The sequence below is a fragment of the Cervus elaphus genome, chromosome X (genome assembly GCF_910594005.1).
Source record: "Cervus elaphus chromosome X, mCerEla1.1, whole genome shotgun sequence".
Lineage (NCBI taxonomy): Eukaryota > Metazoa > Chordata > Mammalia > Artiodactyla > Cervidae > Cervus > Cervus elaphus.
Genome location: NC_057848.1, coordinates 34,357,959 through 34,379,721, shown reverse-complemented (window position 1 = coordinate 34,379,721; position 21,763 = coordinate 34,357,959). Strand labels below are relative to the sequence as shown.

General features: G+C 41.5%; 1 protein-coding gene across 14 annotated transcripts in view; it reads left to right on the top strand.

Annotated features, from left to right (window-relative positions):
* Window positions 1-21,763, top strand: part of DCX (doublecortin) — a 378,912-nt gene that overhangs the window by 331,913 nt on the left and 25,236 nt on the right. For 10 of the 14 annotated variants that reach the window (XM_043895318.1, XM_043895319.1, XM_043895332.1 and 7 more), the window contains 2 exons: window positions 17,561-17,663; window positions 19,637-19,774. In XM_043895318.1, the coding sequence (XP_043751253.1) occupies window positions 17,561-17,663; window positions 19,637-19,774 (241 nt within the window). The remainder of the gene's footprint in view (window positions 1-17,560; window positions 17,664-19,636; window positions 19,775-21,763) is intronic. The other 4 variants (XM_043895330.1, XM_043895329.1, XM_043895331.1 and 1 more) reach the window with 1 other exon arrangement.

Below are 21,763 nucleotides of genomic sequence, written 5' to 3'. Positions count from 1 at the left end.
GAGGTTCTAAACTTAAGGTCTATAGATAGGCCACAGGGAAATCCTTAAACTCCCTACATTATATGCAAAATTAGCTATTTCTGTACACAGATGCATTTTTCTGGGAGAAAAATTCATAGCTTTCATCAAATTCTCAAAAAGGCTTGTAAAGGAAAAGAAACATAGACCACAAATGGCTCTAGAACAGCATCCTCACCTTATAGGAGAAGAAACTGAGGCCCAGAGAGATAGCAGCTTATTGAAGATTTCAAGTTAAGTCTAAGCTTTAACCTTAGAACCAAGGTGGAGTTTACGTATGGCTCAGGAAACTCAAACAGGGACTCTGTATCAACCTAGAGGGGTGGAATGGGGAGGGAGATGGGAGGGAGGTTCAAAAGGGAGGGGATATATGTATACCTATGGCTGATTCATGTTGAGGTTTGACAGAAAACAGCAAAATTCTCTAAAACAATTATCCTTCAATAAAAAATAAATTAATTTTTTAAAAAAAACCCTTCCTTCCTCTACTTAATTCCAAAGCCATACTCCCACTCTACTTTGTGCCCAGTAGATACCAGATAACTGTTAACATGCAATTGATAATTGCAGTGGGCCCTATAAGTACACTTGCTTCTCTTAATTGACCCTACTGAACAGAATCTGGTGCTGTGTAGGGCTCAGGGCCAACCTTAGAGCTTAGTGGTGCCAAGGGATCAGGCAGGGTTTTTCCATCCCAGTTCCCTCTGATGAATGGAGTTCTGTCTCGTCCCTGTTTCTCGGAGCCAACTTGTCCCCAGGGCCCTGTGGAGGGGCAGGTGTCAGTCCTGGGCATGGACTCAGAAGCCCAACTCCAGAGCCTCTGCAGCTGTTCTCATCCCTGTGAGGCCCCAAGTGGGAGCTGACACAGACTCTCGGAAAATGGCAAAAAAAAAAAAAAAAAAAAAGCTAAGGGAAAAAACACCCTTGAGCACTGAGGGGTTGCCAGGCTTCCAGGGGATCTGGCATAGCCTTGCTCAGGTTATTAAATCACACTAGCGCCTGGTAAAACAGAGGATAAAGTCTTATTCCTTGCCATGTCCCCTTCTATGGCTCTCTTTCCCAGGTCACATGTCTTTTTCATACTATCCAGGATCCCCTACTATATTTCCTTACCTCTGTCTCCCCATGTAGGAAATAAGTACCTTTGCCGTCTAGCTTAAGTACCCAGCGTAGCAGAATAAAAGCAATCTGGAGTTCTAGTATCAGCTCTGTAACTAACTAGCAATGTGATCTTGTACAAGTTGCTTAATCCTGATGGGCTTTCATGCTTCATTAATAAAACATGAGGCTGATGAACCAAATGAAGTAATGGAGGTGATATCACTTGACAAATGCAATACAACCAAAAGATGTGTGGGGTCATTATGACCTCTCACCACTCAAAGAAAAATTATTTTAAAAGTTGAAAAGAATAACCTTAAGGGCCAATAGCCCAGCTGAGATCTGGCTGCCTAAATTTCAGTCTAACTGGGTTTTTCGGGGGGAAATTCTAGAATGAAGTGGGATGAAAAGTCACCATTGGCTTTGAGTCCAAGACCAGTGGAAGGAATCAGTTGACAGAAATGTGATTTATTCCTGGAGTTTCACATGGTACTTTACTTCCTAGACACCTGTGAGAAGAGCTTCTAAGGACTAGTCACTCTTCACCAGGAAAAGAAGAGAGATCCAATCAGATCTGGTGCTGGAGGATAAGAGGGAGTCAGCCTTAATATGACTTGCCGTAGGAGTAGTTAAACTAGCTTGCAGAGAATTTCCAGAGGGTGGCGCAAGATAGTGGGAAGAGACTATCAATAATCCCTCCCTGCACAATCAGCCAGTCCACACTGTTTCCTAAGGTGTGCCGTGCTTTGTTCAGTCATGTCCCACTCTTTGTGACCCCATGGACTGTAGCCCACTAGGCTCCTCTGTCCATGGGATATCCCAGGCAAGAATACTGGAGTGGGTTGCCATGCCCTCCTCCAGGGGAGCTTCCTGATCCAGGGATCGAACTCGAGCCTCCTATGTCTCCTGCATTGGCAGGTGGATTCTTTACCTCTGAGCCACCAAGGAAGCCCTAAGGTACCACAAGGCAAATCATGGTCACTGTCTTCAAGAACTTTTCAAGTATCTTTCAGGGAACTCTCCTCAATACTCTGTAATGACTTATTTGGGAGAAGAATCTAAAAAAAAAAAAAGAGTGGATACATGTATATGTATAACTGACTTACTTTGCTATCCAGCTGAAACTAACACAACACTGTCAATCAACTATACTTCAATAATTTTTTTAAATGAAAAAATTTGCATGAATAAAACTTCTTAAAAAGAAAAAAAATGAAATGCATGCTTTGATGGTTGAAGGGGAGAGAAAGGATAAAACCCATAGGGTAACTAAGGTGCTTAAAGAAATGGTCTTTAGTTGGGGAGGGCATTGACATTGTGTTTCTTAATGCATATAATTAGAACACAAACAGATCTAGAATTTAGTAAACAAGTCAATCTTTTATCTCTTATGACTTTCTCTAATAAGTGGTGCTAATGGTCACTAGTAAACTCCGAGAGTTTGTGATGGACAGGGAGGCCTGGTGTGCTGCAATTCATGGGGTCGCAAAGAGTCGGACACAACTGAGCAACTGAACTGAACTGAATGGTCACTAGTAGTCTAGAATCACGTTATTATACTCTAATATCCTTAATTATGACACTAAGTTTTAATTATCATGGTTCTTAGACTCTTCCTACTCTTATTACAAGATATTACAATAATATTTTTTAAATATTTGACTTTTTTAACTTAGTGAAGATACAACAGTGAACAAGACAGATGAGGCTCTACTCACTTGGATCTTATATTGTGATGCTGGTGGTGGTGGTTCTCTTAGACTGGAAGATAAGGAAGACTTCACAATTGAATAGGTGAAATTTGACTTCTGCTTCTGCAATATGGCAGACTAAGTATTCAAAAAATCTTCCTGCTACAACTAAATCCTGGATAAATTATAGAAAAATTTTTCTTTACATTTCTCTTTTTTGACAGCTTTATTAATATATAATCTACATAATATACAACTCATCATTTAAAGTAAATTCAATAGTTTTGGTATACTCTATGATTAATGTTTTTGATTCTGGTAAAATGTATATTATAAAAATTTATCATGTAACCACTTCATATGTACAGTTTAGTGGCATTAGTTATATTCACAGTGTTGTTCAATCATCACTACTACCTAGTTCAAGAACTTTTTATATCACCCAAATAGAAACTCTGTTACCTTTAAGCAACAACTCCCCAATCCCCTTTCTCCTAACCTGTAGTAACCTTCAATCTATTTTGTGCCTCAATGATGTTGTCTATTCTAGATATATCACCTAAGTAGAATTAAATATAATATTTGTCCTTTTATGTCTAGTTTATTTCATTTAGCATAATGTTTTCAAAGTCCAATCTACATGTATAAAAACTGCATTTTTTGTAGCTGAATTGTATGAATACATCAATACAGTACAACTCTACTGTATGTATATGTCACATTTTGTTTACACATTCATCTGTTGGATATTTGTTTCTACCTTTTGGATATTGTGAATAATACTATAATGGACATTACATACAAGTTTCTATTTGAGTTACTACTTTCATTTTTTTGGTATATATACCTAGAAGTAGAATTGCTGGGCCTTGTGGTCAACATTGACATTTTAGGAATCAATGAACTAAAATGGACTAGAATGGGCTAATTTAATTCAGATGACCATTAAATCTACTACTGTGGGCAAGAATCTTGTAGAAGAACTGGAGTAGCCCTCATAGGCAACAAAAGAGGCTGAAATGCAGTACTTGCGTGCAGTCTCGAAAATGACAGAATGATCTCTGTTTGTTTCCAAGGCAAAGCATTCAATATCACAGTAATCCAAGTCTATGTCCCAACCACAAATGCTGAAGAAGCTGAAGTTGAATGGGTCTATGATGATCTACAAGACTTTCTAGCGCTAACAACAAAGAATGATGTCCTTTTCATCATAGGGGACTGGAAAGCAGAAGTAGGAAGTCAGGAGATACCTGGAGTAACAGGCATGTTTGGCCTTGGAGTCAAAATGAAGTGGGGCAAAGGCTAACAGAGTTTTGCCAAGAGGGCGCACTGGTCATACAAACACCCTTTTCCAAGAGACGACTCTACACATGGACATCACCAGATGGTCAATACCGAAATCAGATTGATTATATTATTTTCAGTCAAAGATGAAGAAGCTCTATACAGTCCACAAAAACAAGACCAGCAGCTGGAGCTGACTGTGGCTCAGATCATGAACTCCTTATTGCAAAATTCAGACTTAAATTGAATAAAGCAAGGAAAACCACTAGACCATTCAGGTATGACCTAAATCAAATCCATTATGATTATACAGTGAAAGTGACAAATAGATTCAAGGGATTAGATCTGATAGACAGAGTGCCTGAAGAACAATGTGCAAAGGTTTGTAACATTGTCTTCAAGAGAAGAGGAAAAAAATGCAAAAAGGCAAAATGGTTGTCTAAGGAGGCCTTACAAATATCTGAGAAGAGAAGCAAAGCTAAAGGCAAAGGAAAAAGGAAAGCTATACCTATCTGAGTGCAGAGTTCCATAGAATAGCAAGGAGAAATAAGAAAGCCTTCCTAAGTGATCAATGCAAAGAAAGAGAGGAAAACAATAGAATGGGAAAGATTAGAGATCTCTTCAAGAAAATTAGAGATACCAAGGGAACATTTCATGAAAAAATGGGCACAATAAAGGACAGAAACAATATGGATCTAACAAAAGCAGAAGATATTAAGAAGAGGTTGGCAAGAATACACAGAAGAACTGTACAGAAAAGATCTTAATAACCTAGATAACCATGATGGTGTGATCACTCACCTAGAGCCAGACATCCTGGAGTGCAAAGTCAAGTGGGCCTTAGGAAGCATCACTACGAACAAAGAAAGCTAGTGGAAGTGATAGAATTCCACCTGAGCTATTTCAAATCCTAAAAGATGATGCTGTGAAAGTGCTGCACTCAATATGCCAGCTAATTTGAAAAACTCAGCAGTGGCCACAGGACTGAAAAAGGTCAGTTTTCATTCTAATCCCAAAGAAAGGCAATGCCAAAGAATGCTCAAACTACTGCACAATTGCACTCATCTCACACGCTAGCCAAGTAGGCTTCAACAGTATGTGAACTGAGAACTTCCAGATGTTCAAGCTGGATTTAGAAAATGCAGAGGAACCAGAGATCAAATTGCCAACATCTCTTGGATCATAGAAAAAGCAAGAGAGTTCCAGAAAAACATCTACTTCTGCTTCACTGACTATGCGAAAGCCTTTGACTGTGTGGATCACAACAAACTGGAAAATTCTTCAAGAGATGGGAATACCAGACCACCTGACCCGCCTCTTGAGAAATCTGTATGCAGGTCGAGAAGTAACAGTTAGAACTTGACATGGAACAACAGACTTGTTCCATACAGGAAAAGGAGTATGTCAAGGCTGTATATTGTCACCCTGCTTATTTAACTTATATGTAGAGTACATCATGTGAAATGCTGGGCTGGATGAAGCACAACCTGGAATCAAGATTGCCAGGAGAAATATCAATAACCTCAGATATGCAGATAAAACCATCCTTATGGCAGAAAGCAAAGAGGAACTAAAGAGCTTCTTGATGAAGGTGAAAGAGGAGAATGAAAAAGCTGGCTTATAACTCAACATTCAAAAAACCAAGATCATGGCATTTGGTCCCATCATTTCATGGCAAATAGACAGGGAAACAATGGAAACAACAATAGAACTTTATTTTCTTGGGCCCCAAACTCACTGCAGATGGTGACCACAGCCATGAAATTAAAAGACACTTGCTCCTTGGAAGAAAAGCTCTGGCCAACCTAGACAGCATATTAAAAAGCAGAGACATTACTTTGCTGACAAAGGTCCATATAGTCAAAGCTATGGTTTTTTCAGTAGTCATGTATGGATGTGAGAGTTGGACTATAAAGAAGGCTGAGCACAGAAGAATTGATGCTTTTGAACTGTGGTTTTGGAGGAGACTCTTGAGAGTCCCTTGGACTGCAAGGAGATCAAACTAGTCAATCCTAATGGAAATCAATCCTGAATATTCATTGCAAAGATTGATGCTGGAGCTGAAGCTCCAATACTTTGGCCACCTGATGTGAAGAGCCGACTCATTGGAAAAGACTCTGATGCTGGGAAAGATTGAAGGCAGGAGGAAAAGGGGATAACAGAGGACGAGATGGTTGAATGGCATCACTGACTCGATGGACATGAGTTTGAGCCAACTCCAGGAGATAGTGAAGGACAGGAAAGCCTGGTGTGCTGCAATCCATGGGTCACAGAGTCAGACACAACTGAGTGACTGAACTGAACTGTGATTCATAATTCATATTGTGATTCATAAGAAGAAATGAATCTTTGGTTTTTGTCCCTGTTTTTTGTCAAAGAGCTCTAAAAATTCTTGGAATTTTCCAAATGATGAGAGCTGTAAAGATGTTTCTATTATGTCAGTGAGGTGACTTTTGGAAAGCACCTGAGGATGGGGGCTAGTTCCTAGGAGAATCAGCCATGTGATTAAGGGGTTGAAATTTTCAGCCCCATACCCAGACCTCTTGGGAGGGGAGAGGGACTGGAGATTGAAAGGATATCCAATTACCAATGATTTAATTAATCATGCCTATGTAATCAAGCCACCATGAAAAGCCAAAAGAGAGGGTTTGGAGAGATTTTGAGTTGGTGAACACATGGACAGCAAGGGAGATTGACATCTTCAGAGAAAGCATGGACACTCCCTGCCCTTTCTCCATACCTTGCCCTAAGCATCTCTTCCATCTGGCTGTTCCTGAGTTATATCCTTTTATTATAAACCGGTGATCTAGTAAGTAAATATTTTCTTGAGCTCTGTGAGCCACTCTAGCAAATTAATCAAACACAAGGAAGGGGTCTTGGGAACTTCTGATTTATAGTCAGACAGTCAGAAGTACCCATGACCACCTGGACTTGTGATTGGCATAGGAAATGGAGGAGCTGGGGGCAGACTTGTGGGACTCAGCCCTTAACCTGTAGGATCTGTTACTATGTCTGGGTAGTAGGTAGTGTGAGAATTGAGTTGAATTGTAGAACACCCAGCTGGTGTCCAAGAATTGTTTGTTAGTGTGGGAAACCTCCCCTGCCAACACACACACACACACACACACACACACACACACACACACACACACACTTTGGGATTGATGACTGGTGTCAGTGAAGTGAGATTTGCTAAAAGAGCCCTGGATCACAGAAACTTGTGATTTGGAAAGAAAAAGGATAAAAAGATCGGAGAACAATGTGGAATCAAAGGTCATCTTGTCACCCACAGTACGGAGCAGCCGCCATGCTGCAATTACTTCCTAAAGGTGAAAGTTACCAATGGAATTTAGAGATGGCTCCAACTCTTGGAATTTAGTCACTGGATGCATAAGGAAATGTAAACTCATAAGACAGAGGCAAAATATTCACTCCCTTGGTTATTGTGATCTATAGTAGATAAACTAAAAGTAAACAAGAATAGTGTGTTAGATTTTGATGCTAGACAAAAAGCAGATTTCAGTGACTCAGAGCTGCAACTGCACCACCACCACCACCACCACCAAGGTTAAAAAGTGTGCAAGGACAACAGAAATTACCTTCTAAGACCTCTGGTTACCAAGACAGGTAGTCAGCGTGGAGAGAGGGAAAAACCAAGAAACTACTGATACTAGGAAGTGTAGTGTGAAGGAATTGTCTCATTTTGTGGATCAGTTTCATCAGCTTCCCGAAAAACCTTTACCAAAATGGATTATGAGGGTGACTAATTTAGAAACTGTGTCTTTGTCTTTGGTTTTGGGGAAGAGCATGTTTGGGTTGACACAGGGCCCACAGGTCACTATGAAACAATCACCAATGTCTATATGTGATTCAGACAGAAAGCAGGTTCTTCCCAAGGGAACAGCCAGTCTGGTGGACTGGGTAAAGTGCACTGAAAGGTCCATTTACCCTGAAAAGAAGGGCTGTCCATCTCCCCCTCTGAATGTCAAGTAGAGTACCCCAGATTAAGCAGCTGATGCTTGTATGCAAGCCATGGAGGACTGGCTTTGTGATGACTGGAATATCCATTAGCTGATTATGCCCATTATCCAGGGCTCTTTCACATGGATACCCCTTATAATCTTACTGTTGCAAAACTTAAAAAAACAGTTCTGGAAGCCTTATGGAATTTTCTGCCTCAGTTTCCCCTCGGGTCTTACAGATGCTAATAAAAACATTAGGTTTGGGCTCCTCAGTGGCTCAGTGGTTAAAAAATCCACCTGCCAATGCAGGAGACATGGGTTTGATCCCTGGTCTGGGAAGATCCCATATACTGCATAGCAACTGGGCTCATGTGCCACAACTATTGAGCCTGTGCTCTAGAGCCCAGGAGACACAACTCCTGAGTCCATGTACTGCAACTACTGAAGCCCTCGTGCCCTGCAGCCCATGCTCTGCAACAAGAGAGACCACCTCAATGAGAAGCCTTCACACTGCAACTAGAGAGTAGCCCCTGCTCACCCCAACTAGAGAAAAGCCCACGCAGCCACAAAGACCCAGCACAGCCAGTAAAGAAAGAAAATTATTTTTTTTAAATCATTAGGTTAATTAACAAGGGATTAGAGAGGGGCTGAGGGGAGAGTCAAGGGACTCTTCCCAACAAGGTGAAAACTTTGAAATGGTTACTGGGAAGTGAGATGAATAAAGCAAGTATTCATAGGAGTGAAACAAAGAGGAAACAGGACTCATCCCAGCAAGGTGGAAATCTTTAGATGGTCATTAAGAAATGAGGCTAGACATTGATGGGGTCAAAGTGTCCTCCTGCTGGTTCCCCAGCATTAGAGGACCCCAAAAAAGTCTGCTCTGTTTACTCCAATGGGAAGAAATTTCACCCCTGACCTATAGCCAGTTGGTCAGAAGTATAGGGAACAACAACCTGGGCTTGTGACTTATCTCTGAAGGGTTAGGGGCAGTCTTGTAAGACTAAACCCTGAACCTGTGGAATCTGATGCTATCTCCAGATAGTGTCATAATTGAGTTGAACTGTAGGACACCATGCTGGTATCCAGGTTTTACTTATTGGAGGTATGGAGAAACAACACACACAAATACACACACGCACACCCTCAGAAGTTGAAATTGGTTCCAGGGGCCCAGTTATATGTAATTCTATGTTTAGTGTTTTGAGGAACCTGCAACACACTTTTAAAAATGTTTTTCTAAGCTTTCGGGAAAATAAACCAAAAAAAAAAAAGCCAGGAGAGGGAAGCGGCACCAGATGTTAAAACTAGAGCAGCAGGCACTATGTAAAAGTTTAAGCTTCTCTGAGGGCAAAACCCCCATAATTGAAGCCAGTGCTTTAGATATTATCAGAAATGCAGGACATGCAGGTGCAAACTAAAGAATGTGTTTATCATCCGGGTCCACAAGGGGAGTCATTAGCCACTTCAGTCACTGACCTTCAACCCACCCTAAATGGAGTTCATGACAGAGATCAAGATGAAGCATTCAGTGATCCAGGAAAACTGGCAGAACAAGCCTTCAGGTAGATATTTTCATGAGCAACTTTTTATGAACCTCGCTTCTTGCATCTTTTTGTTTTTGGAAAAGCACTAAAACCATTAACTAAGATATCTGTTCCTTGTGACTAGCAGCAACTTTCTACCAAGATGTGTGCATAGTTGCACATACCTCCTTCTCTGAAATCACCTATCTGCTAACCTCCTCCCTTACCTCTTAGAACAATTTCTGAGCTGTCTGAGAGGCTGTCTCCTGGGCTATAGTCTTCAGTAAGATACTGAATAAACTTGAGTCACACTCTTATGTTATGCAGGGTCTGTTTGTTGGTTGGTTTTTTTTTTCAGTTGACACAAGGTCCTTGAAAAGTGAGGGACCTGAAGCTGCAATCTCTGCATTAAGCCAGGACCCTTAAAAGGCAATACCCCCAAAACCTACACATAAACTGTTTGTCTCTATCATGACTGTATGTAGGAAACAAAATAAACAAGAGCACTACTCTTACTGCTGCTGTGACTGGTGCTACTGGAAGTACTCACTTGAGAATTTGCAGCCCAAAGCTTGCTCTGACTCAGGTCTGAAACAAATTCATACTACTCATGTCACTAGGGAAACCACAGGTGAATAAAAAGTGCCCCCACATTGTTAGTGCCCCTGGCACCTAGCAGAAATAAATTACCATCTTTTTCAGAGGAAAGCATCCCCAATCTAGACCCCTCAGGGGTCCCAAAGATTTAACTTAATCAAGTAGGAGCTCCACATTTTAAAACTATCAAACACACAAGGAAACAAATCAACATGAGGGAGAGTTAGCAGAAACAACAGATTTCATTTCTCTAGGACAGAAGATGCTAGAATGATCAGGTAAGGACCTAAAGGAACTTAATATGGATTGTTTAGATAAACAAAATATGTAATCAAAATGGGATAAGAAAAAGGGACTTATCACCTGTGACCTGGAAAATCTGGGTAAAAAAATAAAATAGAATTTCTAAAAGTCAAAATTATTGTTGTTGAAATTTGAAGCTCTTTGAGTGGGTTAAGACAGCAAGTTAAATATATCTGAAGACAGAGCAAACCTCAGATTTGGAGATACTTTCCAGAATGTTGCCCTAAGAGATAAGAAGATGGAAAATATGGTGAAACTGAGATATGAAAGATAAGACTAGGTAGGTCAAACAGGTACATAATTTTAAAATGACCCCAGAAGAAAGTCCTGAGGCTTAACAAGAAATGGTGATCAAATAAACTGGCAAACATGTATGTAGATAAATTTAAACAATATTAATTATTTAAAATAGTGACTAATTTGTGGGGTTAAATAAAAGATCTGAAACTCTAAACACACTCTAAGAATGTGGGCTGAAAAATGAAAGTGTTAGTTGCTCAGTTGTGTCCAACTCTTTGTGACCCCATGGACTGTCACTCCCCAGAGGAGCAGCTAGGCTCCTTTGTCCATGGAGTTCTCCAGGCAAGAATACTGGAGTGAATAGCCATTCCCTTCTCCAGGGGATCTTCCGGATGCAGGAATCAAACCTGGGTCTCCTGCATTGCAGGAAGATTCTTTACCTTCTGAGCCACCAGGGAAGCCCCAAATTGAGGGTTGCTCAGGCTTAAATACAGTATATGGTACTTTATTTTTTAATATATATTTTTGTTGTTTTTGTTTTGCTCTGGCTGAGCCCCTCAGCTTGTGGGATCTTAGTTTCCCGATGAGGGACAGAACCCAGACTTCCAGCAGTGGAGGCTCTGAGTTGTAACCACTGGATCACCAGGGAAGTCCCCCAGTATGTGGTACTTTAGATTTGCTGGTGAAGAGGCAGCTAGGTTTGTGACTATCTGGGATGAGTACTTTCTGTGTAGAGGGACCTGCAAGAGGGAGGCTCTGAAGCACAAAAGTTCTTGATGGGTTTGAGAAGGAGAAAGAAGGCCAGTGTGACTGGAGCTAGTTAGCACATGTGATGTAAGAGACTGGATAATACAGAGCCAAGATAGAAAGTGAATTTTATTCTACCTCTGGTTGACAGGCTTTGGAGGATTTTTCACAGAAAAGTGATATGTCTTATTAAATTTTTTAAGTGTTACTCTGCCTACAGTAAGAAGAGTGCGAGTGTACGTCTACGGGGTGGTGGGGGTGTGCTGCCAAGAGTGGACATACAGAGGCTGGTTACGAGGCTACTGCATTGTATCTTGGACTAGGAGAGTGACAGTGGACAAGGTAAAATGTGACTTCTAGTCAAAAGTGACTCCCAGGTCTCTGGTTCGGGAAGCTAGGGGAATTGTGGTACCAGTGCATGAGATGAGGAAAGCGGAAAGGGAAGTAGGGTTTAGAGAGGGAGCAATGAGAGTTCTGTCTTGGTCTTATTAAATCTGAGATGCCTCTCAGATAAACTAGTGGAGCTATCAAGCAGGCAGTTGAATATAGGAGTCTAGAGATAAGAAACACCATCTTAGATCACCATGCCAACCCTGTGCCAGCCTGTGACTGGAGCCCATCCAAGGCAGGCAGGCAGGAAATGTTCCAGAATGAGAGTTAGCAGTAACTTTTAGAAAAAGCCTCATCCGTAATGTTTACTGAATCTTTCATTAACTCATTTTGGAACGCTTGCCAACCACACTATGGGCAAGGCACACTGTTGGCAAGACCAGGAAATCAGTGTGGTTTGACTTCCTTGCCACAAGGTTCCCTGTTCTTCACCACTGGGGCCACTCCTCTCCCCATAGACACTCTCTCTTCACCCTGAATTCCACCAGTCGACAACTGGATGTTTTGTCTGTGCAGAAGGCTGGCAGATGGGTCTGGGCAATTGTGCCACAGATAATTAGAATCTCTGTGTCTCTAGAGGACAAGATTCAGTCCTTTTTCCAGGGCTTAAAAGGAAAGAGAAAAAGGCAGGTTCCTGCTTCCTTGTATTTATTTCTGCAGTTATCTGGAATACCTTTTACTCCTCTCTCATCAATCTCTATGCCAACCATCCTTCAAGAGTCAGACTTCGTGTCGTCTTCTCTGGCAGCCTTCCCCAGTTCTCCTAATTAGAATTCTTCTCTTTGTCTCCCATACTCCACTTGCTCTGAGTGCCTCTATAATAGTGCTAACAACAGTCTGCCTTGTAGTCCAATTATTTGTGAAGTTTTGACTTCCGTATTATGCTGTCAACTCGGAACACGGGGGCCTTTTATTGTATGTTTCTGTATCTCCCACATAGTTCCTTTGCCACAGTAATTACTTTATGAATGAATATTAGTGGAATTTAACTTTCAATGAAAATATTTTGCATGTTGAAAGTGAGTCTAATAGACAAGCAAGACCTTAATTCCTGAGATAACATTTCTTTCTGAACAGATAGTGAAATTTAGAATCTACCAGCAGCAGACACGTATGAGAACTAATAATAATTGCCAGCATCTGTAATATGTGGATGGAAAATCTAATCAAGCTTAAATCAAATCACAGAGTGAATTTGCCATTTGCAGCTAATGGACTCAAACTGCCCACACACAGTGATCTGTTGTCTCCATTTCCCCATTTGTACTTCGACATAGAAGCCACTGGATGGTCCATATAGTCTATTGTTCGTGCTAATGCACAACCAAGCTAGCCTCCCTTCCCCCAATTCATGCTGGGTTTTTTTTTTTTTAAGGAAGAACAGGGAATAAATGGTTTAATGTTAATAGGAGTTGATTGATTTTATTGATTTTGTGCTGGCAGTTGATTAATTACACAGACAGGTGTCATGCTTTTGTGTTCCCTTCTCTGACTTAAATACCCAAGTGTGTTTCAAACAAAAGCTGATGTCAGCAAGACCCTTGATCTCTGAGGATGCTAAGTGGTATCATATGATTATTATTTTTATAACTTTAATTGCCCCTTCACAACAGAAGTTTTATCACAAAAAAAACTGGCTTGCAAAATTATATATTTGCAATACAACCTAAAGTGTATTTGTATTATGTTAACCAAACAGAATTTTTTTTTTTTTGGCTGTGCTGGGTCTTCACTGCTGCTCAGGCTTTTCTTTAGCTGCAGCGAGCAGGGGCTACTCTCTAGATTCGGTGCTCAGGTTTCTCATTGCGGTGGCTTTTGTTGTTGCGGAGCACAGGCTCTAGAGCACGCAGACTTCAGTAGTTGCAGTTCACAGGCTCTAGAGCACAGGCTCAGTAATTGTGGTGTGTGGGTTTAGTTGCTCTGAGGCATGTGGGATCTTCCCAGACCAGGGATCAAACCCATGTCCCTTGCATTGCAGGCAAATTCTTTACCACTGAGCCACCAGGGAAGCCCCTGAATGAAATTTTAAAAAGCAGATATGAGTGTGAGTTTCATTTGGAAATTATTTCTTACACTCCATTCCTCTCCTTTTTTTCCTTCTTCCTCTTTGTTCTCTTCCTCCTCCTATCCTTCTCCACTGCATACTCAGTTACCAGTTATGGCAATGAATAGGAGTTTTCTTATCCATAGATTAAAAATGTGATCCATGAAGATGTTTTGTTTCTTCAATCCACTAAAACATTCTAATGTATATCGGGCATTGATGAGGACAAAAGGTGACTCTCCTGCCTATATACAAACCTTTGAAATCAGGGCTTAGGAGGGCATGTCCTCTCAGGCAATTGAATTGTTTTGTCCTGAATTGAATCAGGATACCTGAGTGCTAGTCTCAACTCTGCTATGATCCATCTGGGTATCCTTCAGCCACTTTGACATTCTATGTTTTGGGTTCCTCATATTTAACATGGAGGGCTTTCTGTTTTCCCAACTCTGTAACAAAGCAGGGAAGGGTTGTTGTGTCTCAGTATCCAAGGCATTTGGGAAAGCTGAGTATCCACATGCACCATGTGAATTTGTCTACATTCGGGAGCCAGTAAAATGTGGGGTGGGATCACACAAGAAACCTGATGCTGAACAGCTGGATTGCAAAATGAATGTGTTTGAAGCCAGTCACACCATTGTGAGTTTGTCAGAAGCATAGGGGCTTTGCCTTTCTTAGAAGCTCCCCAGAGAAGAGGTTATCCAAAGGCTTTTCCCAAAGCCTGGGTGGGGGCAGAGAGGCTTGGAGTTGGAGAAGGGTGGGTCATTTTAACAGCAACCCCCAGAGCAATCTATGAAGGCTTTGTTGTTCTACAATAGGATAGCATGGCATGTCACCACAATGGCTGCCTTTGAGCTTTTGGGTTTTCTTCTGGGGAAGTGATTTTCACAAGTACCTCCAAAATGAATGGTCTGGTACCTTTGGGGGAAGGGTTGCCGTTTGAAGTATTTACTAAATTCTTTTTATGACTAGTAGTTGGTTGAGGTTTTCCATTTCTTTTTTGCTAATTTCTTTATTTGTGTTTTCCTTTAAAAATGATTCATCTGTCTTCAAAGTAATTGGCATAGTGATACAAAGAATAACTTCTTAATTCACAGTCATTGGTCCTTTCTTATTCCTAAATTTATGTATTTCTGTTACCTGTCAAAACCTTTGAATGCTAGGTCGCATTGTCTGTCACTATTGATTTCTTGTTTCTACTTTTCTGCCTTTCTGTACCCTTACAAAGCCTCCTTCTTATTTTCTGTACATTCAATTGAGGCAGAAACCATGGGAAGATCCAGAGGGAGGGATTAAATTTGGTCTTTACAGTCAGGGGACCTGTGATTTAATGGGAAGGAATAGGTGAGTACTCATGAAAATACAAGCAGGTTTTGAAACAGAGTGCTACATGCTAGAGACCACGAATGGAGGGGTACCCAAGGGAGAGGCTTCCCTCACTCATGACCACAACTAAATGAAGCCAGTCAGGGGCAACCCCAGGTACAGAGTGTGGCAGAGATCTTCAAGGTCAAGAGGCAGCAGGGGCATAAATAATTCAGAGACATAGAATGTGTCAAGGTTAGGGGCTCCAAATTTTGTTGGTCCAAGATGTTCGTGGGAGTCTGCGAAAGGGTTCGAAGCGCTGTGTATAGCCTCTATCATTGTCTCCACTACCAGGGCAATATGTGTGTGTGTTCTCTCAGTCATATCTGACTCTGTGACCCTATGGACTGTAGCTTGCCAGGCTCCTCTGTCCATGGGATTTTCCAGGCAAGAATACTCGAGTGGGTTGCCATTTCCTCCTCCAGGGGATCTTCCCGACCCAGGGATCAAACCCATGTCTCTTGCGCCTTCTGCATTGGCAGGCAGATTCTTTACCACTGAGCCACCTTGGAAACCCTCCAGGGAAATATGCAGGCTGCTTTGAACTAGCATGCCAGCTAGTGACTGGGTCACTTGGATGTGGTACTAAATAGCTCTTATGGCACCTGCAAATACTCCTAGCACTCCTGACGCAATATTGAAATGCTCTATTTCAGTGTATCTCATCCATCAGATTATGAGCTCCATGAAGTCTGTGGCCTAAGTCTTACTCATTTTTGTCTCCCCAATGCCTGAACCATGTGTAAGTGCTTTTATTACTGAGTGGCTAAAAGCACAGGTTAGGGTCACATCAATCTGTACTTACGTGACTTCATCACGTTCTACCTGACTCATTTACTTATTGTCTCTGGACCTCAATTTTCTCATCTGTAACATAGTGATGACAATAACATTGACCGCTTGGATTTGTTGTGAGAGTAAAATGGGATGACAGATTTGGAAGTACTTAGCAGAGTGCCTGTTCAGAGTAAGCATTCAATTAGTGGTAGCTCTGTTTGTCATTACATGATTGTGGAATGAATGGGTGAGGATGAGTGGGCTGAAGAAGGATGGTGGCCTATTTGATGAGGTCAAGACCCAGGGTGGGAAGAGGCTTAATAGGAGCAAACTTGGCAGTGCTCCAAGTCTCCCTCTCTTTTCTTGGCATCCTTTGGGTGATTGGGAGGCTGAGACAATGGGGATAATCTTTAAGCATCTCTTGCTTTGTGTAAGGCTTGCAATCATCTTGGCTGGGGGAACAGGGATTGAATAGACCCTGGGTGGGGAATGATGTTATTAATATAAACATTTTTCAAATGTAACATATTGCTCTCTGCACCCAGCAAGCTGTTGTTAGTTTGTGAGCACTGTGCCTTTGGAAAACCATTGAAGGCAGCTTGAATGGGTAGCTTAAAACAATTAGAAGCTTTGAACACTTTCAAGCTAAGGATTGGGATAAGAATGTTTTGACTCTATGATTTCTCCTGGGGTTTCCCTGGTGTGCTGGACTAATTATCAAATGTAATTAAGAAAGCTGAGAAGTGGGGAGACTGCAGGGAGCAGCATACTTTCCCAAGGACCCTCATTTGTTTATGCAGAAAGGAGTTGGGGGGACTGTCTCTCTACTATGGAGAAGCAGCAACACATAGGACACAAGAGGGCAGGAAGGATCCTGGGAACATGAATTTACCAACAGAGCCTCATGCCTAGAGGGGCCCATTGCTCTTGATTAAATGTTAAGTGGTCAGGACAGGTTTCCCCTCCCTTTTCTTCAGGAAAGGATGGTATTTTGGGCCACTACTAGGTTTTTGGTACACTTTTAGGAAAAGGTCCAATTTTGAGTGGGTCCAGAGTAGTTAAAACCTGGTCTCCTTCCTTCAAAACTCATGAAGCTGGAGAGAGGGACTTCACATCTTGGTCAGCCACAGAGTCAGTCTACCTCAAGCTGTGGAAGATCTTTCTCATCTTCTTTGGCCTACACCCTTGACCCCAGAGTTGAGTTAGCAACACTCCATCTATGAAGCTCTGAGGAAAGGTGACAGTTACAGGACTATCTACTTGCTGACTTTTATTCAGAGGGTAACATTCCATTTGACATGGTCTTGAAGTTACTCTTGATAAGATGGAAACAAAATACCACATATGCAACATGAAAAGAAAATGGCACTCTGTGTATCTTTTACTCTCCAGAGGCTGTGGTGCAGACTACGAGCCTGGTATTTTGAGAAAAAGGAGATCCCTGGGGACTTAAGATGATGTATGAAGTTCATTGTCACAAGACCATCAAATATCAAATCAGTGTCTCTGCTTTCTCTGTAGGTAACCTGTCTCCATGATTTCTTTGGCGATGATGATGTGTTTATTGCCTGCGGTCCTGAAAAATTTCGCTATGCTCAGGATGACTTTTCTCTGGATGAAAATGGTAAGGACAACCACTGAATTTTATTGTTTCATTATTCTCACTCCTTCTATCTCTTAGGATTTTCATGGGTTTCTATGGCCTGGAGAACACCTATGAGTGGTCCCTCCGTCCCATATATTTGGATATAGGAGCCACTAAGTGAAAGTTGATTGCCTATCTCAGATGCTCAGCCTCCAAACTCAATAAAACTCACTACCTGCCACCATAGTGACCATATTTCTTGAACCATACATTATGTCAGCTGGGCTGACAGGCTCAATCAGACCATGGGAAGGAACATTTGGAGTCGGAAGTTAGTTGTTATATGCGTATATATTTTTTTCTAGTCAACATCCTCCAGCTATTTGGCCTATGTTGGTGGTTCCATTTTAGAACTATTTTCCACTATGTTCCTAGTGTCAAACATTTTCCCTCCTCCCACCTCCTGGCTTTCTGCCCCATTCCCCATGCTTTGTGACTCAAGATTCCAGAAGATTGTGAATCTCAGGAAGGAGGTGAACATCTGCCCATCTCCCTTTACTTGAGTCCAAGCTCCATGAGTAAGTTACTGGTGAATTAGCTCACACAGTCACAGAGTTAGGGGATGATCCTGATGGAAAGACACATTCAAAACATATTTCCCAATAATGAGGAGAAAAATATGGGGAAAATATCAAGTTGCACTAATATAGACTTTACAAACAACTCAAGTGACAAGGACACTGAAAGAGGTGGCATCTCTGCTATGTTCCCTTTGAGAAGAGGCAGATGACCATAAAATAGGTAAACAAATCCCAGACTGTCCAGTTTCTTGTATCTTGTATATCTCCAGCTCTGGACAGTGATCATTAAAGTTTGTCAATCAAAATAAGAAGTAAAACAAACAAAAATGAGCTTTCTACTTAACTCAGTTTCCCCCAAAGCTTAATATACCAGAAAAGATCTCCTAATCTTTCAGAGAACCAATATTTTTGGTGTATCTTTAAGTAGAAGGTGATGAGGTGGTGTCCAATGAAGAGATAACCCAGTGCCTAGCTGTTTGGTTCCACTTTGAGCATGATCACATGAGGTTGGAGAAAGACAGTGGAAAGATCTCTAGACTGGGACTCAGGAAACTTGACTGTGCATCCTTATTTGCTGTTTTCTTCCTTTGTGGCCCTAAGCAAGAGGTTTAAGCTCTTTGCATTCTCATCTGCAAAATGATTATAATAATTCTCCTTACACATTAGCACCATCAGTGTCCCAAACTACCATGGTAGGGATGCTGAGTGACCTGAGTAGAAAGGGTACTCCAGACATGTCAGATTGAGCTTGGGGAAGTAGCAGAAACATTAGACTCTCCTACACACCCAAGGCCTTTCTCTCTGTAAGTCACGAGTGGCATAGTCTCTACTGGTCCATTTATTCACTAAACCAGCAGAGCGGATTATGATGAGATACACTGGCAATCAAAAAGAACTCTATAAATACAAGATGGTGGTGGTGGTAGTATTGCTCACTTATAAAATGACATGGCATCCTTAATATGCCTATTGCAATAAATGGCATGTGATGAATAATAAATAGTGGCTCCTACCCCCTCCTTTAAATTATTCATGAATATTTCATCTGTGTGGCTGCAATCTCTGAGCTGTCACTTTCTTCTCCAAGGAAATCAATTTTGTCAACTGGTGCTGTTCTGAGCCATGACTAAGTTGTCCAAAAATGATTGACTATTGACTATTTAATTACCTGCTCGGACTGCTTTTCAACTCCTTCCCTTGTTTCCATGATCCAGGAATTGAAACATCTGGCTTAGCCCAGGTGACTTTCGAAAGTTTCTCCCTTGCCTCTCTCTCTAGAGCCATGATTCCTTCAAACATTGAGGACCACCTTGTAGTCCTAAGACATAAGGTGCTTTGGCATGAGGTGCTTATTCCAGTTTCCAGAAGTTGGTAACACACAGTCTTGGTTCTCCCCAGCTCTACTAAGCCATCTGTGTCCTTTTCCACCAGAATGCCGAGTCATGAAGGGAAACCCATCAGCCACAGCTGGCCCCAAGGCATCCCCAACACCTCAGAAGAGTTCAGCCAAGAGCCCTGGCCCCATGCGCCGGAGCAAGTCTCCAGCTGACTCAGGTAACGACCAAGACGGTGAGTGCTCTTCTCCTAACTGTGCACGCTGACTTCATTTATGGAGGCCAGTACCCTCTGCATGCAGAGGAATGAGTTCCTCATGAACACCACTGTGTCTCCATGAGACCAATTCTATCCATTCAGAGACTAACCAGTTCAATTTGTTTGGCATCATGGAGATACAGCTACAACCCTGATTCTACTCAGATGGGTACAGACCAGAAATCTGGCCCACTTGCCATGCTTGCCGTAATGCTGTTTGTTATGGTTCTCTTGCCATTATTCTCAACATCATCCAGCAAATGCATCAGTGATATAATCAAGTCAAACATAAATTTGGGATAGAAAATCAGAATCAAAAACAAGAAGGTTTAAAAAAAAAGCTACTTACCTCAAAGTGTCAACATGGTAGATGCCCTTGAGCTTTAAATGTAACTTTGAATTTTTTAGAAGTCAAAACAAAAAGGGAAACAAAATAAACTGCATCATTCTCACAGGAGTAAAGGACATATAGGTCAGGTTCCCAAAGGAAATAATGAGATTTGATATATAGGATTTTATTTAGTGGGTAGTGCATGATGTAAAAAATGTGATCTAGGGGTCTAGGGATCACTGCTGACGCATGAGCTATTTATCAGTCTATGAAGAGACTGGAGCTGGTGCCAAATGTAAATCATGCCACTGAGAAAACCATTTACTTCAGCCAGCTCTTTTTTCATAGCATGATTTTACTGATAAAGGCAGCAGTGTGTTGGTTTACATTCTGTTGCAAGGCCTTGCACCCACATTTTAAATGGCACTGATCTAAAAAGCAAAAGGGCCACAAAAGTCCAAGTTTAGAAGCTCAGTAGACTCATGCACTGACAATTTGAACTCTTCATGGATAATAAATTCTATGACCAGAAGACTTACACATTTATCCTCCCAAGGCTTAGGGTTCACCATGAGAATTCTTCTAGCCAGAGAGCCTTGGGGCAGAGAGCAAAAGCACTCCTTATCATATCTTCAATTTGAGGCAGCTTGAGCAACCTGTTGGCTTTGAAATGTCCATGGCCTAGAAAAACAGCTGGCCCTGCTGGCCTCATCCTACCATGCCTATAACTGGGCATCTCTTTATTCTCAGGAAGAAGGAACCCAACTGTGAAGAGGCAACTCAGGCTTTTCATACCTTCATGTCTTTGCATACCCTGTTCTCCTGCACCTGGAATGCCATCCCTCAAACCCACCACTCTTCTTTGCTTGAAAACTATTAACCCTTCAATACCTCAAGTAGAAATATTTGTTCCATTTTCCACAATATCATAGCATGTTGTTCATATCTCTGGGGTAATAGTCACAACTGTGTTGTAAAGTATGTATTTGCTTGTATTTACTTCCTCAACTAAATCCTGGGTCCCTCAAGGGCAAGGTGTCACGTTCATTTTTGTATCCTTAGTGCTGAGCACAGTACCTTTGTCCTAGTAGATGTTAATAGTGTTTGTAAATGAATAGATGCACAAGAGCACCTATTTCACCCTGCATGGTACTAGAAACCCAGTAGACATGTAGGTAATACTTGCTGAAGGAATTTTTTAAAATGCAGCTATTTCATGATATTTTGGTTAAACATAAGAATAGCACATGAAGCTATGTAAGCAAATTCATATTGCTCAAACTACAAAGACCTAGATTTTAACACTTGGATTGAGAATGAAATTGTTTGTACAGGTTCTAAGCAGGGCCTTGCGAAAAAAAAAATGGACTTGAAACACTTGATCAAGACTCATGAAGTCTGGGGACTTCCCTGGTGGTCCAGTGGTCAAGACTCTGCCCTTCCACTGCAGGGGGCACTGGTTCAATCCCTGGTCAGGAAACTAAGATCCCACATGCCATGCAGTATAGCCAAATAAATACATAAATAAAAAAGATTCATAAAATCTGGCAATAATCGCTTAGCTAATCACTTTTTCAGAGTATCACTGGCTATTTCTGGGATTTTTAACCTGTATTACTTATCTCTTGCTATAA